This window comes from Bactrocera latifrons, unplaced genomic scaffold, assembly GCF_001853355.1.
Source record: "Bactrocera latifrons isolate USDA-ARS-PBARC rearing strain unplaced genomic scaffold, ASM185335v1 scaffold_667, whole genome shotgun sequence".
In the NCBI taxonomy this organism is placed as follows: domain Eukaryota; kingdom Metazoa; phylum Arthropoda; class Insecta; order Diptera; family Tephritidae; genus Bactrocera; species Bactrocera latifrons.
The window spans coordinates 92,589-109,389 of record NW_017537342.1 but is presented as its reverse complement, the minus strand read 5'-3'; the positions used below and the strand labels follow the sequence as shown (position 1 = coordinate 109,389).

The 16,801-nt window shown below is 41.0% G+C and overlaps 2 protein-coding genes across 2 annotated transcripts; one reads left to right on the top strand and one right to left on the bottom strand.

Annotated features, from left to right (window-relative positions):
• Positions 1-549: 549 nt before the first annotated feature.
• Positions 550-8,100, top strand: LOC108975549. Its single transcript, XM_018944103.1, is given in 5 exon segments — positions 550-615; positions 6,516-6,692; positions 6,750-7,750; positions 7,752-7,906; positions 7,908-8,100. Coding segments are annotated over 4 exon segments (1,383 nt in total). The 5' UTR covers positions 550-615; positions 6,516-6,658.
• Positions 8,101-11,797: 3,697 nt separating this feature from the next.
• Positions 11,798-12,895, bottom strand: LOC108975548. Its single transcript, XM_018944102.1, has one exon. The coding sequence runs from the start codon at positions 12,893-12,895 to the stop codon at positions 11,798-11,800; it is 1,098 nt and encodes a 365-aa protein (XP_018799647.1).
• Between the last annotated feature and the right edge of the window lie 3,906 nt (positions 12,896-16,801).

Below are 16,801 nucleotides of genomic sequence, written 5' to 3'. Positions count from 1 at the left end.
ACGTTAGGATGTATCGACTCCATCATACACGAAAGAACTCACGTGTCGCTACAAATCAGGATTTATTAAACCGATTACTCTTGAGCTCAGATCCTTTCATCTCTGGGCAAAGAAAACTACGATGTAAAAGGAAATCAATTTTATTAAAATCAGTTTTTGATTTAGTTGAATAAAATTCAAATAATTCGTTTTTTGTTAATCAACTTTTTTATTATTATCATCGGCGGGTGGCGAAATTTGAAACCAGATAGGGCTTTGGAGCGGTTTATTTATGCTAATATAGTTGTTAATTACTTGTTATGATTTTAAAAAGCTTAGGAAAAAATTTAACTATAATATAGGCAGTGGAAGTATTTTTGGCTGCTGATTTCATACAAGACCGACCACTGTGCAATGTACTAAGGAGGTGGCGATGATATTTTCTAATAATTACGTTGTACAATAAGTTTCTTGTATAAGTTTGATGTGTTTATTTGAAAAATATTTGTTTTCTATTTTCTTTATATAAATCTGTACAGCAATTGAAAGATAATGGGTTCGTTAACGTACTAAGCATCAGAGATAAGCCGCAGGACTATGCAGACACAAAATCAAAAACCTTGAAAAAAATTTCGGGTAAATATATATTAAAAGACATTTCAATTCAATATTTATATTCATAAGTGTTGTATTCAGCACTTTCGATTCCTCTAGTGGACTGTTCTGGTAGTCGAAATGGAAAAATGTCGTATGAGCAACACAGAATTTATAATTTAATATTGTGACGTTCACCGATACGAGAACAAAATAGAATCGTTGACGATAAATTGACATTATTAACTAGACAGCGTTCGAAGGGAGAAGTTTTGTTAACGATCTAGTTTTTAAGGGCTGCCGGATTGGGCAACATTGACATTTCTAATTAGAGTGCATATAAGAAGAAGTTGCAAACTAAAGTAACGAGTCATAAGCGTTAAGTTTTTTAAAGTAAAATAAAGAGTTTAGCCAGTTAATTCGGATTTAATTGACAATCCAGTGATTGAACTGAAGATTAACTTAAGAGGTAGACGATTTATCGAAAAATTCGTTACCATTGATGTCAGAAGATGACAGATAAATTCCCAAAGAGAAATAAAACTCCAAAATAGCCAAATTTAACGATCTGAAGATTCCGCAACTAAAAAAAGAGCTGGGACAAAGGGCTTTGGGAACTAAAAATAAACATGATTTTGCCTGCAATGTCGCAGAAGTCACCGCAAATGGCTACACAAATAATGACGCAAGTGAACTCAAAATTTTGCGTCATCACAAATGCTGGCGCCGTTACATGAGTGGCTGTCAACACAGTTGGCATCACAAGACGCACGAATATAAGCACAGGCTTCCTCACAGTTGAAAGATGTATTAAAAAAAACAAACGTCGCCTCGCGTTACAAATAAATCCACAGCGTCTGTCAAGGCACAACCTCCATCTTTTAATGACACAGTTACAATTTGGTATTCCATACCAAATCGGCCACTTTTGGTATCCCGACCACTTTAGATTTTGCTGAAATTTATCCATCCATCTTTTTCAACCCTTTGAAAAATAGTTTTGAGAATTTTTTCAAAATTTTTTGTCCTACTTGAAAAAAGTTATGAATTTTTCAAAAAATGGTTTTTTTATTTTCGAGTAGCCATAACTTTTGCAGAAATTGACTTTTGGGGACCTTTTTTTTAAATTTTTGTTTCAGCAATCAAAGGGTAGAAAAGGATGGATAAGTTCCAGCAAAATCTAAAGGGGTCGGGTTCAAAAGTGGTCGATTTGGTATGGGATACCCCATAAGCACTAGGGGACGTTCTTACACAAATCTTTGACGGGTACGAAAAAGTGGTACCATATTATAGTCAAAAAAAGAGCAAGCCAGCGAGAAGTTGTTGAGCAACTCGGAGGGAGTTACTGGCATTGGTGAAGTGAATCAAACATATTAATAAGTACCCAGTATGGTCAGCCTTTTCTAGTCAAGGTCAAGGTGCAGCATTTAAATGGTTTCTACAATTCAGGAACCAAGAACCACAGTTGGCACGATTAATTGAGAGATTCCAAAGCTTCGAATCTCTTTAGAACATCGAAAAAGTAGTAGTCATAGAAATGCGGATACGATGTTCAGCCAAAGAGGAAGTTATAGATACACGATTAATGACAATAACTTCCTAATGAGATGCTGAGAAACTACGAAAATTACAGTAAGATGATCCACATTTTAAATGTGAAAAACCCGAACTGGATTTGCATCGCATATGAGAAAGCGAAGATAGGCAAAGCCCATAAGATCTGATGACTGTTCCGAAAGTGAGAATTTCTGAAATTCTCAAAGAATTGCATACGGGCCAAGTGGAGGACACATGGGAATCACTTAAAACTTGAAGAAAGGAAACCAAAGATTTTATTGGGTTGGTTGTTGGCAGTCAGCTGCGCGTGAATATTCTGTTCCGCTATCGCGACCGTATTTATGGAGGTACTCCCGATGTGTCCTGTCAGGAATCGCGTCAGGTAGTAATCAGAATCAGATTCTTGATTTTTCGTATACTCTTTTGATCTCTAATGCCATTATGTTCGGTGGTATGATGCCCGCTATCACTCTAGCCGCCTCGTGCGACACCGTGCGGAGTCCACAAATAACTCTTAGTGCATTAAGCCTCATAGAGCAACATCCTATTCGACAGGTATTTGGAGATAATTCTCAGCAAATACTTCGGTGTTCTTTTGCATTCGAGAGCGCTCGACGTTTTTAACGTAAAACGTTACGACTGCGCAGTATTCTTTCACACCATAATTCCACCTCGTTCCTTCGATGGCCTTGATTGCCACATTTGCCACTTTTGTGATCGCATGGATGGTTGAACTGTGCTTACGAAAACCAAATTAGTTTTCGGCGAGTCCTAGATATTATTGCTCCAGATGCTTCTCCAGTCGTACGCATATTATTCTCTCCAAAATTTTTCCAAGCGTGTCCAGCATGCATAGAAGGCGGTACGAACTTGGTTCTCCGGCCGGTTTATTTGGTTTCTGCAGAAGTACTAATCGCTGTTTCCTCCATATTGGTGGAAGACACCTTCCTGCAAACAGCGGGTAAAGAACTGTGAAAAGGAGATTGCATTTTGATTTATAGCTGTTTTTAGGGCTTTGTTGAGGATTCCATATAGACCCGGTGTTTTGGTATTTCCAAACATTTTGGCTGCATCTATCACTTCATCGTCGGTGACCGATGGTGCGTCTATGACCGTAGATATATTTGATAGTACAGGTCCTTCGTTCCTTTGCGTAGAGAAAAGGGTTCCACGATTTTTTGGGTGGAACAGGTTGGTGTTCTCCCTTTGCTGCCTTTGAGTTTTGTCATCACTATTTTGTACGCATCGCCCTATAGATTCGCATTTTCGCAGAGCTCTTTGAAGCAGGAGAGTTTGCTTCTTTTACTTGCTTTCTTGAGCTCACGGCGTTTCTTTTTAAAACATTCGCGCAGGTTTTCGCATTCTGGTGAACTCCATCTTCTCTGGCAGGAACGCCTGGCTTTGTTGCAATCAGTTCTCAGGTTGACGATTGCACTATTCCACCAGTATGCAGGCTGCCGGTAAGCGTTAGCGCCATGTTTCTTCCTGCACATTGCAGCGTCGCATGTTTTGCTGAGATGCCTCACCAATATCTCGGCCTGTCGTTCTGTATCTTCTACATTTGCAATATTGTCATCCAGCATAAATCGGAAGAGATCTTCTTCGAACGTTTCTGATTTCCATCCTTTTACCTGTACCATCTTTGCGTGCGTATATATTCCCCTCCTGGATTTTCCGATCTCCATTATGATGGCTAGGTGGTCACTATGCGTATAAAGGTCAGACACTTCCCAGCAAGTTGATCGCACCAACGGGCTACTAACAAACGAAGACGAAAAGTCTTTGAGAAGAGCGTGGTCCTCGTTTGTTCGTACTAGCACTTCCCCAGTTCACAGCCCATGCGTTAAAATCGACTGCAATCACGTTATCCGTAGTTGTTTGGATTTCCTGTACCAGATCGTCCAGTGTCCTCTCAAACGCGTCTAGTGGAACACTCGGTGGTTTGTAGCAGCTATAAAAGTTGATTCCATAAATCCTGGCTCGTGTGAAGTAGGCCTTTCCTAATAGTGGCTTTCCTGGAAAGCTTTGCCTTCACATGACCATACGGCAGCTTTGCTGGTGGCGTCTGAGGCTCATGTAGCGTTGTCTATGTTTTTGTACTGTTCGCACAGTATTGCTACGTCCACGATTTATTGAAGCAAATCTTGGGCAGTTTCGCAATGATTCAGGTTTGAACTGGATAACTTTCATTTGTTGAATTTCTTTCCTGATATAGAGGGCATCTTTTACTACCTGTTTGGTGGCTTAAGTTCTCCCTTCCCCTGCTCTTGCAAGCACCACATGAGGGAGTCTTGTCGCACGTCTGTGCGAAGTGTCCTTTTTCGCCACATCATTTGCTCCTGTCGTCCGAATTGTTACATGCTGCTGCGAGATTCCCATATTCCAGGTACCTGAAACACCTTTTAACATTAGGTTTTTTTTAGCGTTCATCTAGCAGTATCCTTGCTTCCAGCGCAGGGAGGCTTACTACCGCTACCTGTGTACTCGTATATCCCGCCCTGAGGTTTTTTGTCGCGCTCACATCAAAATTATTTAGCTTTTTCATCTGCTTCCGTATAGCTTCCGAAATGTCCTCTTTGGTTGTGATTTCGTCCAGGTCCCGAATTTTTACTATGATTTCGTGGTTAAGCGCTTTGATTTGTGCCTGGTCTCAAAACCATTTGCTTATTTCACACTTTAATTCCCTCGTGCTTTCCATTTGTGTTTCCTTGAGTTCCAGCATTTTGCCCGAGTTCCTGCAGATTTTCTTTTTTTCTCACTTTCATTAGAATGTCGCTGTAGGACATATCTCCATGACTATAGCATCGGGTCGTGGGGGTGGCTTACGGTCAGTCTTCCGCTGCGGTGGATGCATCGCTACAGTCAGTCTTTTTATAGCACTTCCTAGTTCAGAGATGTAGTCCACAGGGTGTCGTGGCTTGATTTGTGCTATCTACTAACAACGGTGGTGATGACTTCACGCGCACCGGTTTATTTACTTTGGGCGTCTGATTAGGCGATCGGGCTATCCTCGGTACACACTTGAAGGGCATTTCCGCATTTGAGGTCCTCCTAGCCTGATAATAGACTGGAACGGGTATACCCTCGAAGACAATGCCCCTACCCCAGTTCCCTGAGGCCAGTCCTTCGCTTTGCCGGTCCCGGAAAACACGTACGGACCGGCGCTCTCCCGGGGCAACATAGGCTACTACTCCTATGCCCAATGCACACTTCCTGACCAAGGACCGAAGTGGCTGTTTACTGACACGCGCCGCCACTGATACTCGGCAGAGTCAAGCTCACATCACCCTCTCTATTTCGTCAGCGTAGAAATCGCTGGCTGGGTCCGTCACGCCTGAATTTTTTTTATTGCACAACATGCCCTTGCATGTTTCGGGAGAGACGTACTTCAAAGGAGCGGTGTCGATTCACCCACTGTCGCAGGAGTTTCAACGGTCTTGCTGGCTTTTATACCGTAACCTCCACTCTCGCCGCTTCTCGTCGGAGATTGCTTATTCGTTTCCACTTATTTCGCAACTAACCGGCTATCCGCGACCTGCCGACCCCCCCCCCCCCCCCCCCCCCCCCCCCCCCCCCCCCCCCCCCCCCCCCCCCCCCCGGTCGCTTAAAGCTCAGCGACGGTGACAATCCCCACTGGAGATTTGAAGTCGCACCGGGAGTCAGTTACGGAGTGAATCTCCCATTGTAGTGAGTGGATTGCAGCTAAAAACCCGAGATCCAGAAGTCAGGGTCAGATGAAGCAGTACAATTCGGTAATACCAGTAAATTAGGTAACAGAATTGCTGTGATAGTCAAGGAAATTTTGAGCAAATTGCCACAAATATACTCAGCTTCTACTCAAGTGGCTGAACCAGTAGCAATTCATCAAGAAGTGGGTGACGAGATATAGTGTTCCGAAACAGCATTAATTCAGGAGATGGGAATTGGGTACCTGGAAAATAGATCGAATTAACTTCAATAATATAGGGACGGACAACGGGATCCCTAAAAACGAAATGAAAAACATAAATGATATTTGTGGTACCGCAAATATGTCTAATTGGGACGATTAAAGCGCATAAGCTAGAAGTTGTGTACTCGAATAACGAGTAGTAAGCATTAAGCTGTTTGTGTATAGCGAGTAAATTGGGAATTTTATTTAACAATCCAGTGATGTAACTTAGAACTGAGTTAAAAGGTAGACGATTTATCGATAAATTTGTTATAATATGTACAAATGTTCCATCAGGTTTTGGGGGCACTTATTTCGAAACGCTATTTAAAACATGAATTATACATACACATCCAAATAAAAATTTAGGTCTCTAATGTTTATAATTTAATAAAAGTTATAATATTAACATTGTATTCTCCAGTTGTTCGCACTGTTGGCACCTTCTTTCCAGGATGCAACGAAATTTCTGGTTATCCGAGCGAAAACAAACCACATCATGAAAACTGCTTTGACGGAGCAACAACAAAACCAGGTATTTGCAGTACGCGGAACGTGAGTTGTAAACGCAAACGCTTAGAAACTGCCAATAAAAATATGCCATACGAGTCCATAGCAAAATCCATAGGAGGTAATGAGTTTATTTTGCCCCAAGATTTAAGTATGCGCAAAAACTCTGCTTCAACAGTGTGCAGTCATACCGATACCAATGTTTTAGCCGATGATTCCAGTCGTCCAGCCGGAACAGCTATAGAAAGTAAAGCGATAACACCAGGAGAAGCAGCAAATAGAAATGTTTTTGGCATTGAACTCGGTTGGCGGGATAAAGAAGCAATTGGTTTGCAACTGAACCACCTGTTAAATCTTTACCATATACCAAATCAACAGAGTTTTAAAATGTATACTCAGCTAAAAGATCAACATTCACCCGTCATTACCAGTACTTCTGTAACACAAGCCGACAATAACATTTTGCCCTTTTTGTCTTTTTTGTTGGCTGCGTCAAACAAATTCCAACCACGACCATCATCACCAATGCAAATACCAACGACCGGTCCTGCTATTGTTACCCGACAGCATAACGACAGAAGGCCTACATCAACGATGACTGACGGACTGACAGCTATTACAGATTTGACTACCGCAGGAATCGCCCAACAGAAACTGCGCCATATAATTGGACTTGGAAAGGACATAACTCAGCAAAGAAAGCACAAAAACTTTGAAACGGCAACCGCATCTTCCACAAATATAGTACTCACTACAAGCGCTAAAGACGGTAGTGTCTTATTCCCTACATCGTTACAAACAAATGATAATATAAACAAGCCCGTCGGCTATCTAAAGTTTGCCTTTAATGAGGATTGCGGTTTTGTGAACTGTGGTTACCGTCAGCGACAGTCACACTTTCATTGCGATCGTGTCAATTGTCACTTTAGCTTTTGTGACAAAACTCTAATGGTGCAACACACGGAACGACATGTGCACTTCATCACATTAATGGGCGAAGACTTTCAACAATATCCCTGTAATAAACCGTGTGGTTTTAGCAACTGTGAATAATAACTGAATAAAGAGTCTGCTAACACCAACTTTGGTAAAAGTAAAAAGCCGCATTTTCATTGTTTGAAATGCTCATTTATTTGCACTGAGTCTAATAAAGTAGAGGTACATCATCGTCTGCATAATGCAATTTGATTATATACAATCAACAGAGTTCTGTACAGGGAACAGTACCCAGTATTGTGCAGCTTTGAGTGTAGGTGGCCCTGATATAGATTACGCAAGAACTGGTGACGGGGTATATGAGAGTTTGAAGGATACATCTTTGGCAGTGATCAGTAGGTATATACAACAAGAAGTTTACGCATTTTCAATGTCTTCTGCGCGGTTGTGGCGTAGTGTCGCCTTCTCGAATGTCAGCGCATCGACAGAAATCGTGTCATACTGTACTTAAACGTACGAAATCGTCAGAAGACATTGTCGCTGTTACCTCAATAGTAGCAGCAACAGAAACTAACATGGATCAGCTGCGGTAGTCCCTACCGTCACAATATCAACAACTGCAGCGCCACCCATCTAATGGTTTTAAGTATACAGACCAAATCGATCGAAAAAGTTAGAATATTATCATAATTGTTAACTTAGTGCTATTTTAAAATTAAAACCTAATACTGATATTTTTGATAAAAAATACCATATTTATTAAAAACGTATTAACAGAAATAAAAGACGATATACTGCAGATACTGAAATTATTGGGGTGTGAGTCCTTCAGAATTCCGAATTCAACTTAAGGTGTAGAAAGAAAGAATCAGCTAATTTGAATCCTTTTGAACATTTGGTACATTTCACTGTTAAACTTTACTTGTTACCTAACTCAAGTACAACGAGCTAAGTTCGAATATAACCGAACATTTCATACTCTTACAACTTGAAAAAATTATTACGAGGAAAGCATTTTATGCTACATAGTTATATGTATATGGATAAAGGGAAAAATTTACCCGTATACAACCCATTTGTAACACACGAACGTAAGAAAGGATTATTTCTAAATAAATATCAATTATGTATCTCATACATTTACCGATATTTTTATTAAAAAGTCAACCATAAGCACTAGGTTCAGATATTCAGTACCTAGGGGCTTCAAAACTTTAGCTGGTTTTCACACTCTAACATGAAAATTTCGAAATACCGAATATGGTTTAAATCGGTCGAACTATCTCGAGATATGTTATTTCTGCTAAAAAAAGACACCCATCGTCCACTTTTAAGACCGGCTACTTAAAAGTTCTCTCATATCATATCGGGTGAAAACTTTAATGCCTCTGGCGTATTCATTAGTTTTTGCAGTTATAACGGGCGTGAGCTCGCGTGATAAGCCCATCCGACTTCATCTATTTTCACTCTGTCGTTAGAAACTCTTAGCGTTTTGGGGCGTGATAGTTTTCCGATTAATCTAGGCTGAGTAGTTTTGCCTTTTGCCAAGGAACGCACATACCAAGTTTCATCAAGATATTTAAATTTTTACACAAGTTACTGCTTGCACGGACGGACAGATAGACAGTCAACCGAAATTCACCTAATCTCATCGTCCAGATCATTTACATCTATATATGTATATAAATATAACCCTATAAATATCTCGATTAGTTTTAGATGATACATAGCATTTTTAGGTGAACAAAACTGTTATCCTCTGTGGCAACATGTTGAAAGAGTATAAAAAAGATTTAAAAAGAGAAAACTGCATGTAGTCGTGTGGTAGCGCACGAATCGAGCTTTAACAAGTAAAGAAGAGCTAAGTTCGGGTGTCACCGAGCATTTTATACTCTCGCATGATAAAGTGATAAGCGAGATTTCATTATCCGTCATTTACATGTTTTTTTTTATTTTGCTGTAAAATTAATTAGATTAGATCAATTTGTGTACTTTGAGTATTGAATTGAATTTTCATTTATTTTAATTGTATTGAAAATTTATAGGCCGATCACGACAATTTTTCCACAAGGGATACCTCAACTCAAATACCGTAATTGTGTGAAGTTTTATTCCGCTATCATCATTGGTTCCTAATGTATATATTATACAGAGAAGGCATCAGATGGAATTCAAAATAGCGTTATATTGGAAGAAGGCTTGGTTGTGAACCGATTTCACCCACATTTCGTACATGTCATCAGAGAATATTATATACCGAATTTCATTGAAATCAGTCAAGTAGTTAATGAGATATAGTTTTTGGTCCATAAGTGGGCGCCGCCACGCCCATTTTCAATTTATAAAAATGCCTGGGTGCAGCTTCCTTCTGCCATTTCTTCCGTAAAATTTAGTGTTTCTGACGTKTTTTGTTAGTCGGTTAACGCACTTTTAGTGATTTTCAACATAACCTTTGTAYGGGAGGTGGGCGTGGTTATTATCCGATTTCTTCCATTTTTGAACTGTATATGGAAATACCTGAAGGAAACGACTCTATAGAGTTTGGTTGACATAGCTGTAGTAGTTTCAGAGATATTTACAAAAAACTTAGTAGGGGGCGGGTCAGGCCCTCTTTTCCAAAAAATTACGTCCAAATATGTCCCTCCTTAATGCGATCCTTTGTGCCAAATTTCACTTAATATCTTAATTTAAGGCTTAGTTATGACACTTTATAGGTTTTCGGTTTTCGCTATTTTGTAGGCCTCGCCTTAGAAACTTTGTTGCGAGAGTATAAAAATAACCCGTAATAGCTTTTTTTAATCAACGTATTACATTATGATTATGTTTTTTTGTCTAGCAAATTTTATTTCATTTTATATTATCAATTATTTTTAAAAATAATGAGCCTAAATAACCACCAAGCTCACAAACGAACTTGCGACACTTAATTAGATAATTATTGATTACGGCCTGAAAGGTTGAAGTCGAGATTGTTTCAGTCATCCATTTAGTGAACTGCTTCAATTCAGTCAGATTTCTCTGTTGTGTTTTGCGCATCTCTTGCTTTACATAACCCTATAAAAAAAACCGGTCAGTTTAGGTGGCCTTGGGGGCCAAAGGAAGTGGAGATTATTGATATTAATTTGTTTTAAAATTTTGGTTGGAGCTCCATATCCTATCATGCTGGAACCAAACGCTATTTAAAGGGATCCGTCTTTGGCGAAGTTCTGGTTAAGGTAACTCATTCATCTTTAAATAACGCTGCCCATTGTTACACCATTTTCTTCAAAAAAATGTGGCCCGACAATACGCTTTGAAGAAACTGCGCACCGCACAGAGACTCGTTCTGGGTGAAGTTCAGTCTCGTGGATTATTTTTGGATTTTATTCACTCCATATATTTAATTTTTGCTTGTTTACGTTTCCGTTTAGATCTAAACGGTCTTCATCAGACATAAACAGGCAATTTATCAAGTTGCTTAGTCCATTGAAATCAGTTTTTTGCAAAAATCCATGCGAACAGGCAAATGTAGAAGGTTTAACCGGCTTGTTATTTCAACTTTGTATGAAAACAGGTCGTTTGCTGATCGTCTACTAACTAGAATAAAAAATAAACCTATAATTTGGGACAGAGGATTGCAGTAGCGACCAGTGGCAAAAAGTTTTGAAAAAATGGACATAGCCTCGTCCTCTAATACGTTTAATTTATATATGTATCTCCTACTTCATCAAAGCCATACAACGGTCATGGTAAAATCTGATAAAAGTTCGATACTGCTCAATAAAAGCACAACAAGCTTTAAATTCAACTACCAAGATGTTATGAAAGAGTTTTATGTGAGCAGAAAATTCAGAAAAATCTCTCTCTAATAAAAACGTATCCATAAATACGCAAATAACGCACAGAGATTCATAACAATGCATACGCAACGTGTAACATAAAAAAGTATCGGAATAACTCCAGTATTGAGAAAAAGTTTAATCTGATGTATTTTAAATCTGTCATCGATCAAGTGGGGCGAGTTTAACGCATTTGGTTTGGTTTCCAAAGTAGCTTCAAATGGAGCAATGTCTAAATGGTTCCAAATGGTTTATTTCTAAATAACAATAGAAGGGGAAATAGCAAATACACAAATTGCACAAACAAGTAAGCAGAAGCTTTACAGTTGGAATAATGTATATAATATGAAGTTCGTGACAATTTAAAGAGAGATGAAAATGAAACACTCAACTGTAAAATAAACATAGAAATTGAATATTAACATAATTATATTCATATGGGCAAGGGTTGCCACATCCCCACCTGCGTGAATCAACCTGATTCACCACCATCAATGTCCAGAACGGCTAGCTTTGAGACTGCTCGTTGTTTAATTCCTGTCGAAGCTCGTACGTCTGCTCGTCGTACTTCGCCATCAGTTCCAGGGTATACTTTTTCCACTCTATCGCGGCACCATTCTTGTCGTGGAACGTTAGGATCGCATATAAACACCAACTCTCCTTCTTCCAATGGCTTCGTTCTACKKCACCATTTSACACGGCKAGTCAATGTAGGTAGATACTCAGTAATCCWCCTCTTCCAAAAATGATCCCTCAATTGACGCGCGATGCGCCACTGCTTGCGTAGCATACAAGTATTTCCCAAGTCAGTGTCTGCTATAGGAGTCTGGGGCGTGTTGTCTGCTCCCAGAATGAAATCGTTAGGGGTCAGAGRCTGTTCTTGATCGGCAGTGATAGGCAGATGCGTCAGTGGACGAGAGTTAACGACGTCCTCAGCTTCAATCAGGAAACTTGTCAGAGTATGCTCTCTTGGTGTAACTTCCTTTAAAGTGTGACGTAGAACTCGCTTGACGCACTGTACCATTCTCTTCCATTCGCCACCTTCTGAAGGGTTAAATGGGGAATTAAACACCCACTGGACGTTTTTCTGTGATAATTCACTTTGTAAGCGACCGCAGTCGAACACTTCTGCGAATCGCTTTGCTTCTCGGTCGGCGCCAACGAAATTCTTTCCATTGTCAGACCTAATTTTTATGGGCGCACCACGTCTATTCACAAAATTACGTAAGGCAATAATACAGGAATCAGTACTCAAATCGTGAGCCAATTCTAGGTGCACAGCTCTCACTGTAAGGCATGTAAAGAGCGCAACACATCTTTTCTCGGTACTGCGTCGAACTGTCACAGTGACTGGGCCAAAGTAGTCCAAGCCAGTGTAGCTAAACGGCCGTTCGTAAGGAGTAAGTCTGTCCGACGGAAGCGGTCCCATCCAAGGCGCTGACTTGGTAGCTTTACTCAAGCGGCATACATCGCAACTAGCAATGACGTTGCGCAACACACTTCTTAGTCGTGGCACCCAATAATTATGGCGGATGTCACCAATAGTAGCTTCTATGTTTTGGTGGCACATGGCGCTATGGTGATGTAACACCAATAATTTTGAAAAGGCATGGTCAGGCGGTAGAATAATAGGACGTCGTGTGCTGATTGGAATTCAGCTGGCGGCGTCGATGCGTCCCTGTACTCGAAGAACACCTTTTTCGTCTATATATGGTGAGAGTTGCAACAGTGTACTGTCGTGGGGAATGTCGTGACCATTTTCAATGGACAGCAACTCGGCTGCATACACTTCGCGTTGTACTATGCGGCATAAAAGGCGTTTAGCATTGTCTACTTCTTGGGCTGTTAAACCATAACATTGATTTGGCTGTATACGACGACGGCAATGGTCGACAAAGCGTAAGACCCAAGCAACGGTTCTCACCAATCTGGGAAAGGAAGAAAATCTTTTAAAATCTATAAAATTACAACTTACGATGACTAAAGCAAATTTGGACCGAAGCTCTTCATCAGGTTCATCAGGTCCAGAAACTGTTACGACTTCTGAAGGCCAAACTTGTTCGTCCTGTCGTAAGAACGGGGGCCCCCGTGACCATCGTGCTGTTGGATTAAAATTGGTGCAATCATTTGTTCGCGTGGCTTCATCGGCTACATTGTGCTTAGTGGGTATCCACCTCCAATTTGATATGCTTGCTGAAGCCAATATCTCGGCTATCCTTTGCTGAACGAAAGGCTTGTAACGACGATGTTCACTCTGTATCCATTTGATGACCGTTTTTGAGTCACTCTACAGGATACAATCTTTGATGTTTAGAGAATGTTCGTCGCGGATACACTGCATGAGGCGAGTGCCCAAAACCGCTGCCTGAAGTTCGAGGCGTGGCACTGTAAGAGTTTTCATTGGCGCACATTTTGTCTTGGCACAAATGAATGCAACATTAAATTCACCAGATAAAGATTGAGATCGAATATAAGCAACGGCGGCGAAGGCATCTTCACTAGCGTCAACAAATATGTGAAGTTGAAGTACTTGAGGTGCCCCATTTCTGAAATAGTAACGAGGCATGGCATATTTGACAATCTCGGGTAGTTGTTTTTCGTCGTTTGGTAATGGGTCGTTCCCATGGATATTGTGTTTCCAAAGCTCACGCATAAGTAACTTGGCCCCAATGACGAAATTGCTCAGAAACCCTAGTGGGTCAAATATCGACATGACGATACTTAGAAGTTCTCTTTTAGTAGGGCGTCTCTGACCATTTATCACCGCTTCAGCGGCGTTATGAAATTTCAGTTTGAAGCCGAAACAATCTGATGATGGCTGCCGAAACAAGCCCAGTACCTTCTCACCAACGAAACCTTCTCTCTTACCAATCGATCGTGTAACGTCAGTACCACCAAGCGCGGCTAACACCTTCGAAGAATTGGATGTAAAATTGCGAAGCTCAAACCCAGCATCCGTATGAATCGCTCGCACCTATTCTGACACGGAAATGGCTTCCTCTTCTGAACCGAAGCTATCAACGAAGTCATCGACATAGTGGTGATTCAATATTGCTTTTATTGCACGTCGGTTCCGTGTTCATTTTGGTGCTCCAGCGCGTTAACTTTTTTTTACATAATTTGCAGCACATGGTGAACAAGCAGCAGCAAACGTCATCACACACATTTCGTAAATATCCGGTGGTTGCGTAGCATCACCATCACGCCAGAGGAACCTCTGTGCACATCTGTCATCTTCTCGTATAAGGACTTGATGGAATATCTCTTTGATGTCTCCACATACGGCAACTGCGCCCTCACGAAAACGARACAATATCGACGGCAATGGGCGATATTCTTGTGGACCCTTCAAGAGCTGTGAATTGAGGGAGATTCCACCTACCTGAGCAGCGGCGTCGAAAACCATACGTAGTTTTCCGGGTTTGTGGGGATTAGCAACGGCAAAGTGTGGTAAATACCAAGTTGTTGGTGTATACACAGCAGCTTCTGCTGGCGGCAGTTTTCGTGCGTACTTCTTTGTGACGTAAGAGTCCATGATGTTCTTGTATTCGGCGGCAAAATTTGCATCACGACTCATCCTTCGCTCTACACTGATTAATCGCTTCAACGCCATATATCAGGTAAATTAACTTTGTCACTTTTCCACATAAGACCCGTTTTAAAACGTCCGTCTACGCGGCATGTGGTAGACTTCAAAACATCTCTGGCACGGATGTCCTCCTCACTCTCTATGGGCGGTGCAGCTCTAACACCAAAACTCTCAATTTCGAAAAAGTTAGATACCATATTGTGAAGTTTCTGATCAGCTTGATTATTCACGCATAAACAAGTTACTGGGGATGGTTGTGTAGAAGATGTTGGGCCGAATACAACCCAACCCAACTCGGTATTAGCAACGAATGGTCCGTGCTCCTTTACCCTCACAGTCGTCGATGGTAATCCCAAATGGCAGTGGTCAAGGCCAATTAACAGCTTGGGCCTGACTTGGGCGTAAGGTTGTACCGGTTGGCTTTACGTGCATACACGTTACGGAGTTTGTGTTGTTTCTGCATACCGGCGCCACTGATGAATAATTCCACTACAAACGTTGATTCCTGCGCTACACGTCCTCCAAACCACTGTACATTTAAAGATTGCTCACTTCCATGCATTCCCAAGTCCCGAACAAGGGCACGGTCAATCATCGTGATGGATGAACCTTCGTCCAGCAGTGCGTATGTATCAACACGTCTGTGATTTCCGTATACGGTAACTGGTAAAATACGGAAGAGGAGCTTGCTTTCAGTGGAACTGCAACTCAGAACTGCTGATCTTGCTTCTAGTGATGTCTGTTGGCTGTTGAGTGAACGAATTGGTGATGTAGGCTTACGATTACCTTGTATATTCACAGCGGAGAAAGTAGGAGTTGACTGTCCTGACGAATTGGAAACGTTCTCCGTGAATTCATGTAAGAGTTTATGATGCACTCTCCGGCAACCATCAATGGAGCATAACCTGCGTCGATGACAATTGCTTGTACAGTGGCCTAAATTGAGACAAGCAAAACACAAACGACGTCGTTTCACCTCTGCCCATCTTCTCCGCACTGAATATTCTACAAAACGCGCACACCCTGCTACATTGTGTTGCTCCTGAAAAATTGGACATCTCACTGATCGGCGTGGCTCAATTGTATGTAGAACCATGCGGCACTTCGAATCTTTGTAAGGGTCTTCACAAACCGTACAAATTATATTAGCTAATTTTGATAGCCAATCACTAAAATGTTTTATTTTTGCATGTGGCTGCATAAGAGCTGCAAAGCTGGCCCATTCGACACGTTTGCTTAAAGGCAATTTTGAGACAAGTTCGTCCAGTAATGTAGGATTTGACAAATGCAATTCACCACCATGAGCAGATTGTAAAAATACACAAATATTACATACCTTCGTTGCAAATGGTATTATTTTCATCATGGCATCTTCCGAAATAGGTGCGATTTCTTTCACTTGACACAGCTGGCTGCGGATCAACTGCTCAGGGCGCCCAAATCTAAACTTTAATAAATCAATTATATTACCGAAATTGTCCGGGTGGATTAGCAATGACTTGACCGCTTCACGTGCGTAACCTTTCAGGCACTTTAATAAACGTTGATTATTCTCGTAGTTGCTGTATCCATAAATTGCCATTGACTCTATGTAAGCCGTATAAAATATTGGCCAATCTTCTGGCTTTACACAAAAATCGGGCAATTCCTGCAATTTTCTCGGCAAATTCGATGACTGTGTAGATGTAGCACTTGTATTAACAAATGTAGGCATTGTTGTCAAGTTAGAATGGATCGAAGGTGTAAAATTAGTTGAACTGTTCATGTGGTTTATAGCAACGGTATTTGCTGCAAGTAACGGCGGCGTGTAACGGATATCGGTAGGTTCCGACAACGGTACTGTACAGTTGGCAATATCTAGCTGCTGCGATTCTGGCAATTGTGTTG